At 33.7% G+C, this 21,037-nt stretch overlaps 1 protein-coding gene across 1 annotated transcript in view; it reads right to left on the reverse strand.

The window, feature by feature from the left end:
- Positions 1-21,037, reverse strand: part of LOC131841548 (matrix-remodeling-associated protein 5-like) — a 439,379-nt gene that overhangs the window by 29,085 nt on the left and 389,257 nt on the right. Inside the window, exons 7-8 of the mRNA XM_059189865.1 lie at positions 19,771-19,892; positions 18,631-18,688 (exon numbers count right to left, since the gene is read on the reverse strand). Of these exons, the coding sequence (XP_059045848.1) occupies positions 18,631-18,688; positions 19,771-19,892 (180 nt within the window). The remainder of the gene's footprint in view (positions 1-18,630; positions 18,689-19,770; positions 19,893-21,037) is intronic.

The raw sequence follows: 21,037 nt of genomic DNA on the forward strand, positions 1-21,037 counted from the left end.
GTTGAGAGGGTTCCGCAGCATTCTCGATGGTTTATAAAACTTGCTTTTACACGCGATTTCGTCTGTTTTGTCTCATATTCTCTAATAAAATACGGTACGACAAACAACCTCTGTCATACATCAGTGAGAAAGTGTGTATCCACAAGTCTATCTACCATTTTGCTTCTACCACCTTTCTAAGAACAATTTTTTGATGAAACTTGACGTTATAGACAAGAACGGATATATAATATCTTTTATCATAAAAGCACAACAGCTAGTAAAGTTATATATATTAAATCAAACAAGAAGTTCCATACTAAAGAGTGGGCGGGAAATAGGTCTTGTAGCATTAGACAGAGAAAATATTGTTAAATTTCGCGGATAATGAAGTCGTCCCTTTGCCTTGAGAACTGTCGGCTCTTTTTCTATTACGTCACAAAGAACAAAGACGTTTGTACATTTTAGGTTATAAAGTAATATTTTTTACTTTGATACATAAATTTGTAATATATATCCCTGCGAAATGTCTTTGTTAGTATCTTTGTAATTGGAATAAAATTATTGGTGTACGTCTATTACAGACTCTTATGATATGTCGAATTTACCATCAGTTCGGGGCTTAAGGGAACTGACAAAAACACATCTCACATTCTTTAGAAATTTATGAATTATTATTAGTATTATTAACATCTGCCTCATTTTCACAGTTTTTGCTGGTTAGTTACTCTATGTGGCTTATAGTGTAAAGTGTAGTGGGCACTTACGGGCCGAAACCAAGTCAGTTTCATTTTTTTCTGACTATTCTAATGCAGCTGTCCTGGCTGGCTTTACAGCTTCACCGGACGACACACGACGGCGTCGCCTAAATACATACGATAAAGATTCATAGATGCATGTGCAGGAATACAGAATGTATGTTTCTTTTTGGACTACTCTAATGCTGTTGGCCGCAGCTGGCCTTTACAGATTCCTTTACCGCAGCAGCGCGCGTACAAGCAGCTAGATTTGTACGCGGTTTTAACTCAAACTCAACCTCAAAAAAGTATGCCTCAACATACGAGCATAGGGGGGAAAGGAGATTGTTAGTAATGTGGACTTAATGTACCATGAATAGCAATGTACCATGTCAGGTTGACCTCCACGCGGTTCCCCCTGGAAATCATCGTGATAAATTCTTGGTGAATTTGTCACGATGCGCTAACTGACCTGACCTCTTGTTCATCTTACCATCCTCCACTGGTGCCCCGCCAGCGTAAACCGTTAGCGCAGGCGGGTGCACCATTCCATTATCATCCTTAAAAAAAAAACATACGAGCATAGATATACATAAAGGTAACAGTTAAAAATCGCACTTCTAAAACCTAGCTCTGACATGAAAGAGCCAGGTTGAAACTGTATGAAAGAATCAATATGTTTTCTTTGTATTTTGTATATACACATATAACTTTATTGTACTTTGTATTGCTGTGTAAATTAAAATTAAAATTGCTTGATAATATCACTCTGTTCACACATTTCGATGAATTCATGAGGTATCTGTTATTGGCTTTAGTAATAATGAATATGTACTTTATTTATTTACTCATTTATATTCCATTGTAGATATATTGTGTTGCTGTTCCCCCGACTTCGTCCGCGTGGAATAATGATCTTAGACAGCATTTTAATGATATATTTATTTTATTTTACCTCTTTAAGAGTAAAATTTTACATAATTTGAATGTTATGTTTATATTTAATCAACAGCCTAAAAAATAAGAGACAAGTTTCTAGCTTTAAAATTGATGTTACTTCCATACAACATTTCATCTCCCCTTTCAACCCCTTACAACCTTTTTTCACATTAAAAAGTAGCATATATCCTTTCTCAGGGTGTAGTCTATCTATGTACGATATTTCATTTAAATAGGTTCAGTAGTTTTGGCGTGAAAGCGCGACAGACAGACAGAGTTATTTTCGCATTTAATAGTAAGGATAAGCTGTTGATTACTTGAAATAAATCTTATTGTTAATATTATAAACGCGAAGTTTATGAGTATGGATGGATGTTTGTTATTCTTTCACACAAAAACTACTGAACGGATTTTGATAAAACTTTATAGTAATATAGCTTATATGTACCTACATCAGAATAACATATATAAATTTCACGCGCGTGAAAGTATGGACATAGCTTGTAAGAAATAAAAATATAATTATCACATTTGTGTGACCTACGCCTTATATTAGGACTATAACAAACTTTTAGGCGTATCTTTAGACAGCTTAATTCAGGTCTGTACCGAATATTGGCCGGCTTAGACAACGTCCATCCCAATATTTGTCTAGAAAATTGTATTTCGTTCTAGGAATTTGTTATCCTTTTTAGATACTTTGACAGCTGTATGCCTAGAACTATAATTCTTACCAGAAATAAGCTTTTACCCGCGTCGGAATTAATTTTTTCATATTAAAAATACAATTTCTAAATTAAAAGTAAGTAGTAGGCTAAGTTACTCTCCGTGAAAGAAAAAGTCCAGTTGGTGAAAGTTACGTCATAATCGGTCCAACCGTTTTAGAGATTAGCAAGATCAAAGACAAATATATTTTTCTAATTAATTATTGATGTGCCTTTGATATATGCGAATCAAATAATTAATAAAATTAGTTGGTATACTTTCATGAGCATTTAGTGATAATCTTTGAAAATTGAAAAAGATATTGAATATTGAAAACACTTTTTATTTTATTTATTTGCACAGATATATTATATGATCTGTTACTCAATACTCATAGTATTAACATCGCGCATACTGCCATAATGCGCTCATTATCCTACTGCGCCTGCGCGCCGTCCGTATATTTTGAATCTGTGGCGCGTTGCGTTTGCGCGGGAAATACTATCTACAAAAATGACTTCTTCTACAGACATTCTTCAACTATTGTACTTCTTATTGCTGATTATTTTATACTTTTCTATATAACTATATATGTTCTAAATTTACTTTTATTTTAATAAACTACTTATTACTTATTTATTACAACCAAAACTGGCATATAAATAAAGACCCTAATCATACCACTAACAGATCTCTTATATATGAACAGTTTGAATCTCAGATTCATATAAAATTCCCATCAAATAACGAAATATTTATTTAATAGCCATACCTTATTATATTAAAATATTATTTTAAGAAAATTGTTATCCATCAGACATCTTCCAATATTTGTTTCGATAAATGAAAAAGGGTATATCTATTTAACCTAAATTATAAGATACGGTGACGTAATGCGAATTTTTTTGGGTCATGACTGAAAATAGTTTCATGGCTCTACTATCATGGCATAATAATAATAATATTCTTGGACAAATCATACACAGAGCAACACACAAGTTTCTTGCTCGTTCTTCTTGTGATGAGACAGCTTTCCGAACGAGTGGTAGATAAAAAACAAATTGTTATTATTATTCAAAAGTGCTTAAATTAAGTTTATTTGAATAAATGATTTTCTATTCTTTTCTATTCTATTCTACAGCTTGGGACCAGATGACAGTGCTAGGATTGCCCAGGGTATTATTATTAGTATTAAAAGTCATCTGGCTTCTTTTACAGCTTTTTTTTATTGGGTTGTTTGGGCTATTGCCAGATGTTTGTAGCACCTGTAGCACTGCGACCTATATAGATCTATTGTGCTCGCCCTTTTTCAAAGTTCGCTACCTAGACCCGCCAGGGACAAGAATTGAAGGATATTCTTAGGAGCGATGGTTTTTATCTCCTCGGGAAAGAGTGTAAACTTTCCAAAGGAGATATTTCGTTTATGCATGAGTGGGCTACAACCACATAGGGTGTGAAGCGGCGATTCCTCTTCAGTTTGGCAGAATCTGCAGATACTTGTCGTGCATAGGCCTAGTTTGGCCATATGCTTGTTCAATTTGCAGTGTCCTGTGAGGGCCCTAGTCATCATGCATAAATCATCTTTTACAGCTTACAAAGCAGCTTGCTAAGCTGTTTTTCTGTTTTTAGTGTGCAGTTAAATTACTGGATAAATGGTATGACATCTTATTCCTCTAGTCTGGTAAAGCATGAGTTGATTATGTGCGTCATGTATAATGGTATATACTTTACCATCTTATCATCAGGTAGGCAGATAGTACGTTTGCAATTCTAATTACACAAAAAATCTAAGGCGATGCTGTAAAATCCATTTGCATCTAAAGTATAAATAGTTTTATTCATAATTTAAGAGCTGCCATTTTGTCGGTGGAGTTTCTGCTATTTTTCACGATATTCCATCAATGTCTTTAGTTGATACGATACGTCTATATATCTATACATATAAATAAAATTGGAGTGTCTGTTTGTAATATTGAAGTAACCGTTTTTTTACTACATGCATATGAATATAAATACGGTACATACACCGAAATAACATTTTTTACAATTTTTGTCTATCTGTTTGTTTTGTCAGGTTAATCTCTAAAATGGCTGGACCGATTTTGATGGGACTATTTTTGGCAGGTAAATTATTATAAAATACAGGTAAATCTATATATATATAACTTAAAGGTGACTGACATAGTGATCTATCAACGCACAGCCCAAACCACTGGACGAATCGGGCTGAAATTTGGCATGCAGGTAGATGTTATGACGTAGGCATCCGCTAAGAAAGGATTTTGATTAATTCTGTCCCCAAGGGGATAAATTAACGCGAGCGCAGCCGCGGGAAAAAGCTAGTATAATTATAAAAGATAAATTCCACGCGAACGAAGTCGCGTGTACAGCACGTATAATATATAAATAGTGTATAGTCGATATAAAAAAAATGTTAATACAATTTGCCTTCATACAAACCGTTATCATAGAATCACGCAACAGCTTGCCGTACACAACATATCAATGTGGTTTGGTATTTGAAAAACAAAAATATAGGGTTCGTTTTAATAACTCATTGTGCGGACTCTTTGTCCCTCTCCGATCAACAACAAAGGGCTCAGACTATTCAAAAGCCTTTTTCTAACCCTTTTTATACCACTTAAGACAATTAACGGGCATTTTTTGTTAACCCTTTCTGAACATAGCAGGCTTTCAAATGAATCTCTTCACATGTTCGATTCTAGACCCTTTGTAGTTTTATTTTATGGTATATTTTTTAATAAACTACAGTTACATCTAGGTTATGAATTGTGGTATTGTGCTTGGAAAGTGTGAGAGTTTTGAGTTGTAAGTGCGAATTTTTCGCATTTGAATGAATTGTGATTTTTATTACCGATAAGGGCAATTTTAAAGGGGCATTTAAGTGTATTACAGAAAACCCAAGTAGGGTTTTAGACCAATTGCGTTAATGCACTATAAAACACCTTTACAAAGCACTTCGCGAGGGTTTTGAGCGAGTTCACGCGTGCGTTTATAAAATAACTTGCTGACCCGTGTAACTTCATCTGTATCACACTTATTATATTTCACTCAATTTACCTAATAAATTCTTAAATGATAATCTATGTGTTATTCTGATGTATAAGCTGTATTACTGTAAAGTTTCTTCAAAATCCGTTCACTAGTTTTTCCAAGAAAGAGTATCAAATATCCATACATACTTATAAACCTTATAATATTAGTAAGATATAAGCCTCGGCTTTGCACGACTAGAAAAGAAAGAAAACATTACTATACTGATTATATTATAATTGTTAAAAAATATTTAATACTAATATATTTAAATAGCTTCTCGCCGCGGCTTCGCACGGGTGTTCATATATTATATATATAAATCTTCCTCTTGAATCACCCCATCTATTAAAAAAAAAACACTTCAAATTCTGTTGCGTAGTTTTAAAGATTTAAGCATACATAGGGACAGACAGCGACAGCGACTTTAATTTATACTATGTAATGAAGTTTATTTTTCTATTCCCTAATCAAAATATAAAACAAAATACATTACATATATTACCTATAATTCTGTTTTACTGTTACCATTAAAATATTTATCCAAATAAACTGACTTTACAGCATATTTTTACAATATAAAAGCAACACACAAGTTTCTTGCTCGTTCTTCTTGTGATGAGACAGCTTTCCGAACGAGTGGTAGATAAAAAACAAATTGTTATGACTATTCAAAATAAGTTAAGTTTATTTGAATAAATGATTTTCTATTCTATTCTATTCTATTCTATTCTATTCTATTCTATTCTATTCTATTCTATTATATTCTATTCTATTCTAAATAATCTCCAATTCTTTGTAAATAGAAGACCGTTTACTTTGTGAAGATTAATTTCTTTAATTTGTATTTTTTATTATTTTTCCTTACGTGCCAAGTAATTCGCAGTCCCTGTGTTATATTCCGATCAACTGAGAATTTTCGGCAGTAGGTTGGTTTATTTTTAAAAGTGAATGAATTTTACAATTATAAACCAAATAAATAAATAACCCCTGGACTATTAACACAGCGCCATGTAGTCCCACGGTAAGCAGAGCTTGTGTTATGGGTACTAGACAACTGATATAAATACTTAGATATTTTTTTGAAAAAACATACATAATGTACATAGTAAAAAGTACAATTAATTCAATCCTTCCAACAAATTACGACTGAGTCATTTTTTAAACAATATTTATAATATCAAATTTTTTTTATAACCGTCGTCTATATATACGAACTACGGACATCACGTTATCATGTGACACCCGTGATAACACTCCTCTGTTGTGACTCCTAACTTATTAGTTAGGAGTCACCATGTCTCTTATATTGGAATTTGTTAGTGATCATTTTATTTACCTAATTTGAATGACGGCCTCGATGGTCTAGCGGTTTAGTACACCGCCTTATTTACAATGGTCGCAGGTTCGATTCCTCGCACGGCACAAACATTTGTATGATTATGATTATTCATGACTATGATTGTTTGTATCGGTCTGGGTGTTTTCTATATATAATATGAAGGTATTTACGATGAAATGATTTCTATGTATTTGTATCAGTTGTCTAAGGCACTCATAAAACAAGCTTTAGCTAGCTAAACTTGGGTCTGGATGGCAATGTGTGAATTGTCCTGATATTATTATTATTATTTACGCTATTGTCGCATTTTCTAAGCGTTTGCTGGTTTTTATTATTATTATTATTACTTAATTTGAAATCTTTGACTTGTTTTTTTACTTTTCGAAAATCGACAATGTTGGCGCACGAGCGACGACAGTGGACGGCTGCGAGGTCTGCGGACATCGCGGGGCGTCCGAACCAACATCGAACCCGGTCTGCCACGGCGCGGCGCCTCACTCGGTCATTCTATCCATTGGGCACCGCACGCTCTTTCACATCTCTTATAACTTGTAATATATATACATAAAATAGATCAATCATACAGTGCACTGCTGGTATCGTTTAATCACCCTAGTTAGACCTATTCAACAATGGTTTAAAAAAATGACGCTATAAAAAATGAAAAGCAGTAATAAACAGTTTTTATATTTGCAAAGATATACTATACATACGACTTACAAACAACCAAGTATATTTTATTAGAGAGCAAAAATATTATACAAGCTGTAAGTATAATATTTTCGTTCAAAACATAATACAGGTCTGATTTTTAAACACCCTAATTTATTTAATACATAAAAAGAAGCAATTTCGCATCCGGCGAGCGATCCAATCCGCTGCAGATTTATAGCGGTGATAAGAACCCTGTTAGGATTCAACGTTTGTGATAAAGTTAACGTTTTGTGCTTAAGGAACCGTTTACACTCAATGCTACGTGCAAATGCAATGCCCCTTTCATGTGCTTACTGCTTTGCAAGGGGCCATTCAAGTATTACGTAAGCAGATATATTACAATTATTTACCCCCCCATCCCCCATGTTTACGTTTACTTTTTTTTTTTAGCAAAGACAATGTGAGGATTGCTGTGTAAATTATGATATAATCATCATCTATACTCCTCTGCCCCCCCCCCCCCTCCTTCCAAAATAAGCAAAGTAAAGACCCCCCCGCCTAAAATGCTATACTTAAACGGTTCCTAACTTAATTAACGTAGTCCTAATTCAATAACATATATTGTTTTTTATCTTCATATTTAATCATTCCCAGCGACATCGTATCGTATTATTAAAAAAATAACATTCAAAAATTAAATTACTAGATAAAAAAATTATTTTTCCATTGACTTCATCTAATTAATATTACCTATAAACGCGAAAATTTGTGAGTATGGATGTTTGTTACGTTTGTTACTCTTTCACGTAAAAACTACTGAATTTTGATGTAACTTTACAGTAACATAGTATAGCTTATGCATCAAAATAACATATAGACTATATTTTTTATTGAAACTTAACGCGGGTGATACCGAGGGCACAGCTATATATAATAATAAGCAAAGACATTGTATGATGTCAAAAAGTGTTATTTGTAATTTAAAATATGATATAAAAACAAAATATATTATAAAGTAAAAATGGCCCAATTGCTTTCATGCGTCTGTCGGTCAGCCCGTTTATGTATCTATTCAATAAATGAGGGAATATCAATGTTTAAGACATATTCTTTTTCTTCGATATGTAATCTAATAGTTATAATAAAAATAAATTTGAATATAAACGGGTTTTCGTTTTCGTGCAATATTTTGACGTCCACTTGTCAGTGTAAACGGGACTTTACAATGTTACTGCAATAATGAAAATAGGTTTACGAAACAACGAGAAAGTGATGGTGTACTAACGGAGATATTCATTATTATTATTATTTGAGATGGGCGATCAAGACTTTTCATTATACCTGTATGTGTCTACTTAAAGAAATTCATAGCACTTCGGTTTGAATATAACGCATTTTTTACACAATATCTAATGTTTTTTTTTTATTTTACGGCCTCGGTGGTCTAACTGTTTAGCACACTGCTTTATTTCAAAATAATAAATCATATCTTTATGAAGGACCTTGATATTATAAATGTCAAGTTTAGTGTATTAATATTTTTTGAAGTTATACTCGTAGTAATTTAATTTCGATTAACTGCTATATTACTCGCCACTGAACTCAATAAAAATAAAAATAATTTATTTATATAGGACATTATATCTGTTTATGAACGTCAAGTTTTTTGTATTAATATTTTTTGAAGATATAGTAATCGAATTTCGATTAGCAGCTAAATTACTCGCCACTGTACTCAATCAAAATAAAAAATCATTTACTTATGTAGGGCTTTTTGTGAGGGTTTTGGGTTCAATGAAAATTTAATTTGGTATGTCTACAAAGCAATGTAACAAGAATCTACTATTCTTGTAGACAAACAGAAATTTTTGTTATTACTCTACTCAGCTCGTCATCACGGCTAGTGCAACCTAGTTGAAATGTCGAGAAAGTTAAATTTTTTACCATTATTTACCATAAAATTATTCGTGTTAAGAATTGGTTAATATTACATATAAATCTATATTAAACACTAAAGTTTAAAAATAACTAATGTGGAATCGTGGACACATAACTTTACCGTGCCAGTACTAACACATTTTGAAAGAAAGAAAGAAAAAATATTTATTTATGTAGATTAAATAAAATGTATATATAATTAAACTTAATTTACCATGTAAATAATTAAAAATAAACATAAAATAATCATTTTTTTACATCCATATAGGCACTGAAATGGGTCCACTCAGCTTTAATGTATGTCCTATTTGACCGCTTATGAACGTCGAGATTTTGTATTAATATTCTTTGATGTCATAGTAATCGAATTTCGATTAGCTGCTAAATTACTCGCCACTTTACTGAATCACTAAATCAGTTCAAACTGGGCTTAAGTGATTACGGACAGTTTCCAAGACGGCCATCTTTAACACAATGTGTATTGTGATTATTTATGATAAAATGTGATACCGAACTTCACAACAACATGAAATATGATCCCTATCTTCTGAGGGCCCGAAGTTTACTAACTTGGTCCATATTTCATTTATTCTAACTAGCGCCGCGCGTCGGCTTTGTCTGCCGTTTATTTTTAGTTACAATACGCTATCTAGTAACGCTGACTTGAAAAATGTGGGAGAGAATTTCAGCGATATTAATATAAATGGAGGTAGATATTGGTGGCAGTTTTTTTCTATATATTTATACACATATATTATATTTATACACATTACATTCTATATGTTTGTATATTTATACAAACAGACAGACTAACAGACAAACCATACTTATTGTTTCGATGTAAATACCGTACATTTTTTCATATACATTTTGTCCAAAGCAGTTAATTTGAAATTACAAACAGACTCTTAAATTTTATATATTTGTATAAATGGGAAAACCAACAGATACAACTAATAAGTTAATATATGTGAATAGGAGACAGTTAGCCAATAATATATATACGCATAATATATATGTAGTATGGAAAAACAAGCAACAAAAACTGTCAGCAGAAATACAAAATTAATAAATATATATATTAGGGACTTTTGTACCTACTAACAATGTGATAACTACATACCAGTTCCGTTGTACCTTAAAAGTATATTTGAAACAAAAGTACAAGGATTCGAAGCCGCGACCGTCGGAAGTAAAGCGGTGTAAACATCTACACCACTAATTCTGTCGCTTAAAACTATAATTGTTATTTATATTTAACTAGCTTTTGCCCACGGCTTCGCTCGCATTAATTTATTCCCTTAGGGTGGAATTTATCAAAATCCTTTCTTAGGAGATGTCTACGTCATTGTAGCTTTATGTATGCAAAGTCTCAGCCCGATCGGTTTAAAATTGACAAAGTTTCATACAAACATTCATCCCCTATTTTATCCCCTTGGGGGTAAAATTATCAAAATCCTTTCTTAGCAGATGCCTACGTCATATCATCTACCTGCATGCCAAATTTCAGCCCGATCCGTCCAGTGGTTTGGGCTGTGCGTTGATAGATCACTATGCCAGTCACCTTTGAGTGATATCTATTTAGATTGAATTAGATGTTATTCCGCGGAAGTCCATTTCACTACTTGATAGATTTATTTTATTTTGTTTAATTCCGCAATAATTAGCATGTGTAAATGTGTAGGATCACGAAAACTGCGACTCGCGGTTTGGTCGCCGAAGAGTCAACACTAGGCTTCCAAGCTATATCTAAACTCTATTCAACGCCTGATGATGCCTCGTTCAAAGGCGAAACTCGTGTCACAATATGAGTGTACGCTCAATAACGGTCGGAATTTGATCACCATTAGAGAAGGTTGTATCGGTAGTCAAGTAAAACAAAATAATATAAATATATCTAGTAGTATAATTGTTTTTTTCATCTTGTTGTTCAGAATTTCAAAATATATTTCAGTTTGTGAGCTTACATTCTATACGGTTCCAGTCCTGGACAAAGTCGACGTTAAAAACTAACTGTCATAGTTAAATTCTTACACGGGACTTTTACTATAAATAATATATTTCAGTTTGTGAGCTTATATTCAATACACGGTTCCAGTCCTGGACAAAGTCGACGTTAAAAACTAACTGTCATAGTTAAATTCTTACACGGGACTTTTACTATAAATAATATAACAAAAGGGGTGCCGTACAATTAGACTGAAAGTTAATATTAAAAAAGTTTGAAATGAATTTGTTCTGCGAGTTTGAACTTCGAGATGATGCATCTCTTACTCGTACTGAATATATTAACAATATATCAGATCTGTGTCTGTACATGAGAGTCTCTGCGGTCTAGCGATTTAGTACATTGCTTTACTTCTATGGTCGCGGGGTCGATTCCTCGCATGGTACAAACATTTGTATTCATGAGTATGATTGTTTGTATCTGCCTAGGTGTTTTCTATATATAATATATATGTATTTACGAAAAAAATATATTTATGTATTTGTATCAGTTGTCTAGTATTTGTAACACAAGCCCTGCTAAGCTTGTGACATGTTGGCGATGTGTGAGTCGTTCTGAAACATTATTATAATAATTTTTAATTTCTGCCGTGATCTAGCGGTTTAGCACATTGCCTTACTTCCGATGGGCGCAGGTTCGATTCCTCGCCAGCTACAAACATTTGTATGATTATTTGTATTTGTCTTAGGATATTTGTTTTCTATGCATATTATGTATGTGTTTACAAAAAAATCTAAATATTTATATCAGTTGTAACATTTGTATATAGTACCCATAACACAAACCCTGCTAATCTTGGGACAAGTTGGCGCTGTGTGGATTGTTCTGAGATTATAATTATTATTTAACCCGCGCAACGCCAGGGCCATCACTAGTTGTTTTGTATAAAATCGCATGCATTTATCTAAATCCACGTTGACCCGTTCACACACGCAACAATATATCGCCACTGCGCCATAAATCGTACAGGGTGCAGTAGAAAACTTTACACTCGAATATATTACGAATTACAATTTATTGCACCATTTTCAACTGTCGTAAATATACAACCAAAGTAGTCGTCGCAGTAATTCAGAATTGACTTTGGTCAAAGTCGATTGCGTGGATACCTCTGTCGCACCTATTTCAGCAAAGCAACTTGATTTGGAAACTGTTTTGGTTGGAAGGTGAGATATGGCAGTAAAATTACTGGGTATGGACGCATAAAACCTTATTTCTTCATAATGGCAACTTATTTATTTATTATTCACTAGCTACTTGCCCCGGCTTCGCCCGGGTGTACATGTATTATACATATGAACCTTTCTCTTGAATCACTCTATTAAAAACAACCGCTTCAATATCCGTTGCGTTGTTTTAAAGATTTAAGCATACATAGGGACGGACAGACAGCGACAGCGACTTTAGTTTTATACTATGTAATGATATAACAATAAGTCTTGTAAAAAAGCGAGCTTAATGCCCTATAGCATTCTCTCTCATTATTAATATTAATATTAACTAATAATCAGTAAGCGTTATGGTGTAGTAATAGCGAGATCTGTGACAAATTTACTAATATATATAAATGCTAAATATAGGGAAATGTACTAAACTTGCACAATCCTGAATACGTTTATTTGTTTTCTTTATTGACCATTAGAATTGGTACAAAAGATGAATGCTATAGCATTCTTTCCCAGACAACCTTAGGGATGTGCATGCTATTAAATAATTTATTATGAGTGGTAACAAGATGTCCGTGGTGCTATTCACATATATATGCAATGGTTATTACTTACCTCATTGTTTGCTACACCAAAGAACCAAGTTCTAATGTTCCCATATGCTAATATTATTGTTTTATACGCGATATCCTCGTCAAAAGGAAAAGCATTTCGATTACTCTTTTTGTTTTACTACCATGTAATTTCAATAGGTACAACTTTCCACGCTCGCCGTTGCTTTTGTTTTAGTAAAATAAAATAACATATTATTATGTCTCTTCTCAGAAATGAAACATTTCCTGGAATTAAAAATTAACTAACATATTTTTTAGAAAGTAAGATATTTCAGGAATTATTCCTAGCAAAAAATATGCGAATAATATTCAAGATAATGGATATTACTCGGAAAATAAACAGATCTAACGCAGCATCCAGCATTAAGCCGACCTCTTCCGTGAACTGTGCCGGTACAGTCGCCAACGAAAGTATATCAAGCTGTCAATTAACAAGTTAGAGATTACAATCTGTTAGTTACATACCGATAGGTTGACAGAATCACATTTTTTTGTTTTTTTTTCGAAGGCCTACAAAAGATCAGGGTTGGCAACATTAAAATAACTTTTTTATTGAAATTAACGCCAAGAGTTAAATTGATGGTAAGATCTAATCAGCCGTTTAGTCAGCAAAAGATAATATCATTTTCTACACCCCGTAATCTGCTGAAGCCATCCTAAAGTACCATCTGATCATTCGAGCCGCATCACCACGTCCCATGTGGACCTTCAAGCCACTACGATCAAGCAAAGAACGAGCGACTGAGAACTTCATCCAATTATTCCACATCAAGACCTAAATAAATGAACAGCACTACGGATATCACATTATCATGTATCATACCGGGATACCACTCATTCATTGCTATTCTAGAGGGCTAAGATATCATACCTCAATTTTACTCACCAATGGCACCCTACAACCGAAATTCGGCTTAGATACATATAGACTAAGGTGAGTACGTAGTATAGTATGAATCTTTACGTTGTACTCAAAAATTTCATTCATTCTTTATTGGCTTTTCAACCTCGTACATTGGCATATTCAGTCGATCGAGGGTCACCTTTACAGTTAGGGTTGTTACTTAAAATGGATTTTTTAAAATTGGAATGCCAAATAATCTCGCAGCCTATATAATAATAATAATAACAACCCTGGATAATCCACATCCATCTAGTCCCAAGTTAAGCAAAACTTGTCTAAAGTTACTAGTATAACTGTATAGCACTGAGCTGACCCCCCCGAGGCCGTCAAGTATACACTAAACTAGCGGGAGGAAGGGGATCTTTAGTAGTGTGGATTAATAAACCTATTGCTAGCAATGTACCAAGTTAGGTAGACCTCCACGCGGTTTTCTCTGGAAATCATCAACTTAAATTCCTGGTGAATTTGCCCGATTCCATTATCATCCATAAAAAATACTAAACTAACTACACATTGTTCACCTAATAACTTGATCCTATTAACAGATCTTGCATTCATGATACACTTCATAATTTTAAATGCCGTGAAAAATTTACCGATGAATTTCCGTGAGTCATAATTTCGTACAAAATTTACCCTTAAATTTCTATAGGTCATAATTTCGTACAAATTTTACCCGTACATTTCTGTAAGTCATAATTTCGTACAAAATTGTACGAAGGTAGTTATAAACTCGTACCTTCAAGTCTCGTACTCATACCAAAATCATGGTTGGCAGCCCTGTACGAGATTTATGTACGCTTAATTTTCGCAGTAGCCAGCGGTTGTTTATTTGGGTGTTGAGATTCAGAGATTGCTTTATGGTATTTTCATGCCGCGCGTTCTGTTTTTTATTTGTACAACATTTCGTATGCGTGATAACTTGATGTTATCGCAAACTTGATTTAATATTTTAATAAGTATTTATTCTTCTTTTAACTTTAACGAGAAGAGTTTAATGGTTTATCATCGTAAATATCATAAATTATCATAGGCAAGTAAAGCGCCAATGTATAGAGGCATCCATAAGTAACCATTTACCATCAGATGGACCGTATGATTGTTTACATAGTAGTATCCTAAATGGTAAACAAAATAGATAGGTGTTAATGCATTATACAGGTGAAAGATTTTATTAAAATTCTTGGAGAATTTTATGTGTTATTTATTATAAACAAAAATTATATAGTCTTTATAATGTTACTTTAAAAAAATATCATATCATTAATGTGCAAATAAATATTTGTATTCACGAGTATGATTGTTTGTATCGGTCTAGGTGTTTTCTATGTATAATATGTATGTATTTAAAAAAAATTAAGTCTTTATATCAGTTATCTAATACCCGTAATACAAGCTCTGCTTACCGTGGGACTAGATGGCGCTGTGTTAATTGTCCAGAATTATCTATAACCTTACATGTACTCATATATTATTATCATCAGATATTTAAACAATTTGAATAATAATGCAGTAAGCAATAGATTATAAGGTATAAAAGGTGATTCGAAATGTGCTTGCTCGCTACAAAACAAAGCCCGCTTAAGCCCGAAACAGCGTCGTTTTGAACCCACACTGTATCCATAAGGTGTCATGTGGGAGCCATTCTGCTCTTACTAAAACAATAGGTACCTAGCCAACTAAGCTCCGTTTGGTAGTTATTTCTGACAAAATTTTGTATTTTTAGGAGAAAATATTAAGGACTTTAAAAGGACTGCAACGCGTTTGTCAATCATCCTTAATAACTCTGTTAAAAACACTTCTAATGTTTCAGGTACGGCTACAGTAACTGTTTCCCATCTGATGGGCCGTATGCTTGTTTGCACCAACACATTATTTTTTTAATTTTAAAATTAGTGTAGTTTTTCTATTGGCTACCTTTTACCATCGCAGCGTTCACCATCGACAGAGAATTTATCCCCACACGATGAAACCTAAGTGGTCTCGGACAGTGCGGCTTCAGAGGAGCTTCCTCCCGGGTACACTTAGATTGTGGAATGAACTACCTGCCGAGCTTTCCTCGAGAGACAGCACGACGTTTTTTTATTATTAAGGGTTTATTAAGGGTTTGCAACGTCCATGTGCCATCTCTGGTGTTCCAGGTGTCTATAGGCTATGGCCATTTACAATCAGAAAAAAGCTGGTGAACTCCTCTTTTCTTGAAAGTCGGTTGATTAGTACAAGGTATCACTTTTCTTTAAGACGTTACAAATCAACAGAATATCATAACACGCGTCTAATATCGACGTAATAATCCCATCAGGACGGAAAGAGATGGCTTATAATTAGGTAACGAGCGAAAGGGACAGATGCGAAGACACGCAAGTCACGCACAAATATTCTCTGGCGGTAATGATGCGTCAATCAGGGCACAGAGATGAGTTTGATAATCTATGGCATCTATGGTATAGAGAAATATATACTTTTTTTATTATTAGCCCTGAAGATTGAATGCTCGGTACTGGTAAGAAAACTATGGAACATACATATCCGATTACATTTATGTTCACATCGTAAATAGTTTGTCATATACTAACCAATTGCTTAATGAAGTTAAGCATGTTTGCTCTCGACCAGTTTTAGGATGGGTGACCGCTTTCTGCACAAACCTTTACTGGAGGCGATTCCATTTTTTTCATATAATTGGAATAGGAAGTAAGCTGACCGTCTACTTGATGGTAAGTGGTAACCGCTGTTTATAATCCTGAATATATTCCGGTACGTATTCAGGCTACCTCAACCACATTGTGGAATCACCTTCCAGCAATGGTATTTCCGAATCGATATAAAAACCTTCAAGATAAGAGCTTAAAAGGCCGGCAAAGCACTTGCAATTGTTACGGGTACTCATGGGCGGCGGGAATCACTTACCATCGCGAGAGATCACTTACCTGCAAGCTCTAAAAAAAATGTGCTATAAAAAAAAAAGAGGCCCGGAAGCTAGCAGTTGAATTTGCGCATTATTTACTACATTTACACTATATTAAAATTAATCCCACAAACTGAAACAATACAAAACTACTACAATAATAATTTGCAGGAACATTCACAGCATTCTCATAAAAAATAATTATTTATACATCGCAAAAACAGTTCGTTTAAAAACTCGACTCTATTGTAATATTATTCTGAATATCTCGCTCACAGTCACATCACAAACAGCGTCTAGGAATAATAAAATAAATCTAGAAAAAGAAAATCTGGAACAATGGAACCGGGGCAAAAGTTGCTTTAATTAATAAATCCGTTCTTAATAACGGCGACTGCTCACGGACCGTTCTGACAACTCGGTTATTAATAAATAATTTCAAGACATCAACACAAAATATGATATAGTACGCTAAATAACATCTTTACAAAGAGAAAAAATCTATTAAAAACTTAAAAAGTAAAAATAAACAAAACATTGTATAATCATATATAAAATGTATAATCCTTAGTTTTAAAGTACTCCTGTATTCTGTAGTAAATAAGTAGTGTATTATATATTTTTTGTTGTTATGGTGCAATAAAGAATATATATATATATATATATAAATATATAAGTAATTAAGGTAACAAGCCTGGAATTTAATATGAGGGAATAGTTTTTATCATTATTAACAAAACATTATTAACATACAAATGAAACAGTTTATAAACTGTTTCATTTGTATGTTTTTTTTTGTTAAGCAAGCAAGCAGCACGCAGCACGCTTTATAAAGCGTGCTGCTTGGCGGCTGAAATAGCTGAAACCGAGGACCCGCAGAGGACTTTGTAGAAAGCATACCTTGGTTGACGGTGAAGTGAAAAAGCGGCTTTATAGCTATCTGGGGCGCAAAGATTTTTGTAATTTCGATGTTGAGTTGGTCTAGTATTGCGTTTAAATACAGCCTTCTTGCAAGTTATGAAAAAATATCATATAAACTATAACATTTGTTATATATATATTTTAATCAAATCAAATCAAAAATTAATTAATCATATAGGACATTTTAGCCGTTTGTGAACGTCAAGATTTTTGTATTACTATTTATTCCCCACTACTTAAAAACTATATATATCGCTGCACTGTCCGTATATATGTAGATAAATAAACATTAGTATCTATGTTAAGTCTAGGATATGATCTACCTGTAGACATTTCAATCTGTCAAGTAGTTTACTATTTTCAGAATATAGACTTTCTATAAATTCATCTGCGTCGTTCTGAATTAATTCAGCAGCAAAATAATTTAGATTGTAAAATGTATTTCGGTTGAACGGTGAAATAAGGCAGAGAAATTACAAAGTACCGAGGTATCAACAGCTAAAAGGACTGATGGAAGATCGTGGAAGGTGGCGGGAGCTCCACCAACAAGAGCACAGCTTTTAAATTATGAATGAATGAATGAATGTATCTTAACAACATGCAACATGTATGTACCAAAGACGACATGTGGTAAAGTATAAAGTGTAATAAGTAATAGAGTATATAGCGCCTGTTATCATTTACCATAATTACTATAATAATTACACGTGCAAAGACGCGTTAGATCGATAGTAATCAATTATAAGAATAGATGTACTTACAGTTTATGTCTATTGATATATTTTCGGAGACTGGCGATATTGAAGGATCCGTCACGGCCTGCAAGAAAAATTATCATATGTTAGATAAAAAACATATATCTTTTTTTTCTTTTCCTGTCTATTACAGACACCTATGACATGTCAAATCTACCGTCAGTTCGGAATGATTTCGAGGTGAGAAGAACTGACAAGAAACTCAGCTCGTATTCTTTTCAAATAAATGTTGTACATGTTTACAATAATACAGATTCATTTATAAATTCGAATTTGGGAGAATAGAGTGACCACCCAGCATATGCTATTGCAAAAGTAATGAGTATAATCAGTGTTTGGAACCCGAACAGACCAGTCCCCAGCACCTGTTACCATTATAAAACATACTATATTAGGTAAATATGTCAACTACATAAGGGCCAAGAGTAACCTGACATTGAGGGTGACCCAGCTGGAGTCTCGACTCTGTGACTCGTCACAACGCGAGTTTCAAGGCGTTTGTAGCCCGGGTTCCCACCAACATGCTGCCCACCTTCATGAAGGAGGACTATTGGCTGAAAGGGGTGGTGTATCACTACAATGGCAGATTGCCGTCGTCACTGCCTTGACCACAGAGACGATTTAAATTCATTTAATTTTTATTACATTATTGTATATATTTTGTACGGCGAAATAAATTAATATACTTTGCATCGCAATTGTGTGTATCTACCATATTGTATATATTTTGCGAGACTTTGCATCACTTTGTGTGTTCTACCAAATATACAACGAACTCTGTTCTGAAGAATTGCTCAACATGACGGCTACTTCTTACCATCACGCCTCGCCATCGACATGGAATTTATCCCCACATGCTGGAACTTATGTGGTCTCGGACAGTGCGGTTTCAGAGGAGCTTCCTCCCGCGTACTTATATTGTGGAATGAACTAGCTGGTCAGGTTTCCTCGAAAGACTACAGCTTGAAGTTTTTTAAGAAGAGTATATTAAGGTTTGTTAAGGCACATGACACTCCTAGTGTTTCAGGCGTCTATAGGCTACGTTAACCGTTTACCATCAGATGAGCCGTATGCTTGTTTTCTCACAATATCAAATATCACATCATGTATCATATCATATCGTATCGTATCGTATTGTATCCATACCTGACAGGTAACATGCGTGCTGAGATCCGACCTTCGAAGCCTGAACGAGACTGTGGCTCTTGCCTCTGAATTGGCTAGGAGTTCGTGAGATTTCCACCATGACACCCTTGCGGTGGGACGCCCTGAAACAAATGGTCATATAATTAATTTAATTTATAAGTTTGAATATTATTAAAGTTCTATTATCAAAGATAGTATGCGTCAAATACATGATAGTATGTGTCTGTCGGTGATCTAGCGTTTTAGCACACAGCTTTACTTGTAATGGTCGCGAGTTCGATTCCTCGCACGACGCAAACATAAGTACGAATGTTTGTTATGTTTAGGGTGTTTTTATGTATATTAAGAACTAGCTATGCCCGCGGTTTCACCCGTGTTAAATTTCAATAAAAAATTTAGCCTCTATGTTATTCTGATGCGTAAGTTATATTGCTGTAAAGTGTCATCAAAATTCGTTCCGCAGTTTTAGCGTGAAAGTGTAACAAACACTCACAAACTTTCGTTTATAATATTATTAAGATTAAGATGTATTTAAAAAAAAATATCTTGACCGAGCGGCAAGTATCAATTAGGTATTAAACTGTAGTTGTAAGTAATATGTAGGTCTTAAGTTATAAACCTCTTTTGTCAATAGAAATAGAACAATAAATATTGTAATGTAACAATGGTATAGCACTGGGTTCCACTTTTAATTTAATGAAATGCGCTTACAATGTAAAATATATTGAACCATAAATCAAGTGGAATAAGATAAAATATTCTTTGCTACGTTTCAGTAACGAACTGAATTGAATTCTTTTCTAAGATATGTAAACGAAATTACCAGTGTTTAAACAGTAAAGTTATAATTTGAATATTTTTATGACACGTAATGACAAATAGATATCCTATTTGTTATCATGATTCAATACTTTCAATAGCTTTTGTATAGTAAATTGATTATACACACTTAATACCTATAATAACCCTGAATTTTGTTATGGGTACTAGATAACTTATATAAATACTTATATACTTTTTTTGTATTTATATTTCAGGAGAATTCACACAGCGCCATCTATTCTTAAGCTAATCAGAACTTGTGTTATGGGTATTGGACAACTGTTATAATACATAGATATATATATGACACATAGTGTCAAATTCACCAAGAATTTAGCACGATGTTTTCCAAAGGGATCCGCGTGGAGGTCAACCTCACAGGATGTGTTATTAGTCTTAGGACCACTAGTCATAGTTACTGAATAATTCCTTCCCACCCAATGTA

The sequence above is a fragment of the Achroia grisella genome, unplaced genomic scaffold, assembly GCF_030625045.1.
Source record: "Achroia grisella isolate CSIRO2021 unplaced genomic scaffold, CSIRO_AGI_Agris_v1 utg1847, whole genome shotgun sequence".
NCBI classification, from domain to species: Eukaryota; Metazoa; Arthropoda; class Insecta; order Lepidoptera; family Pyralidae; genus Achroia; species Achroia grisella.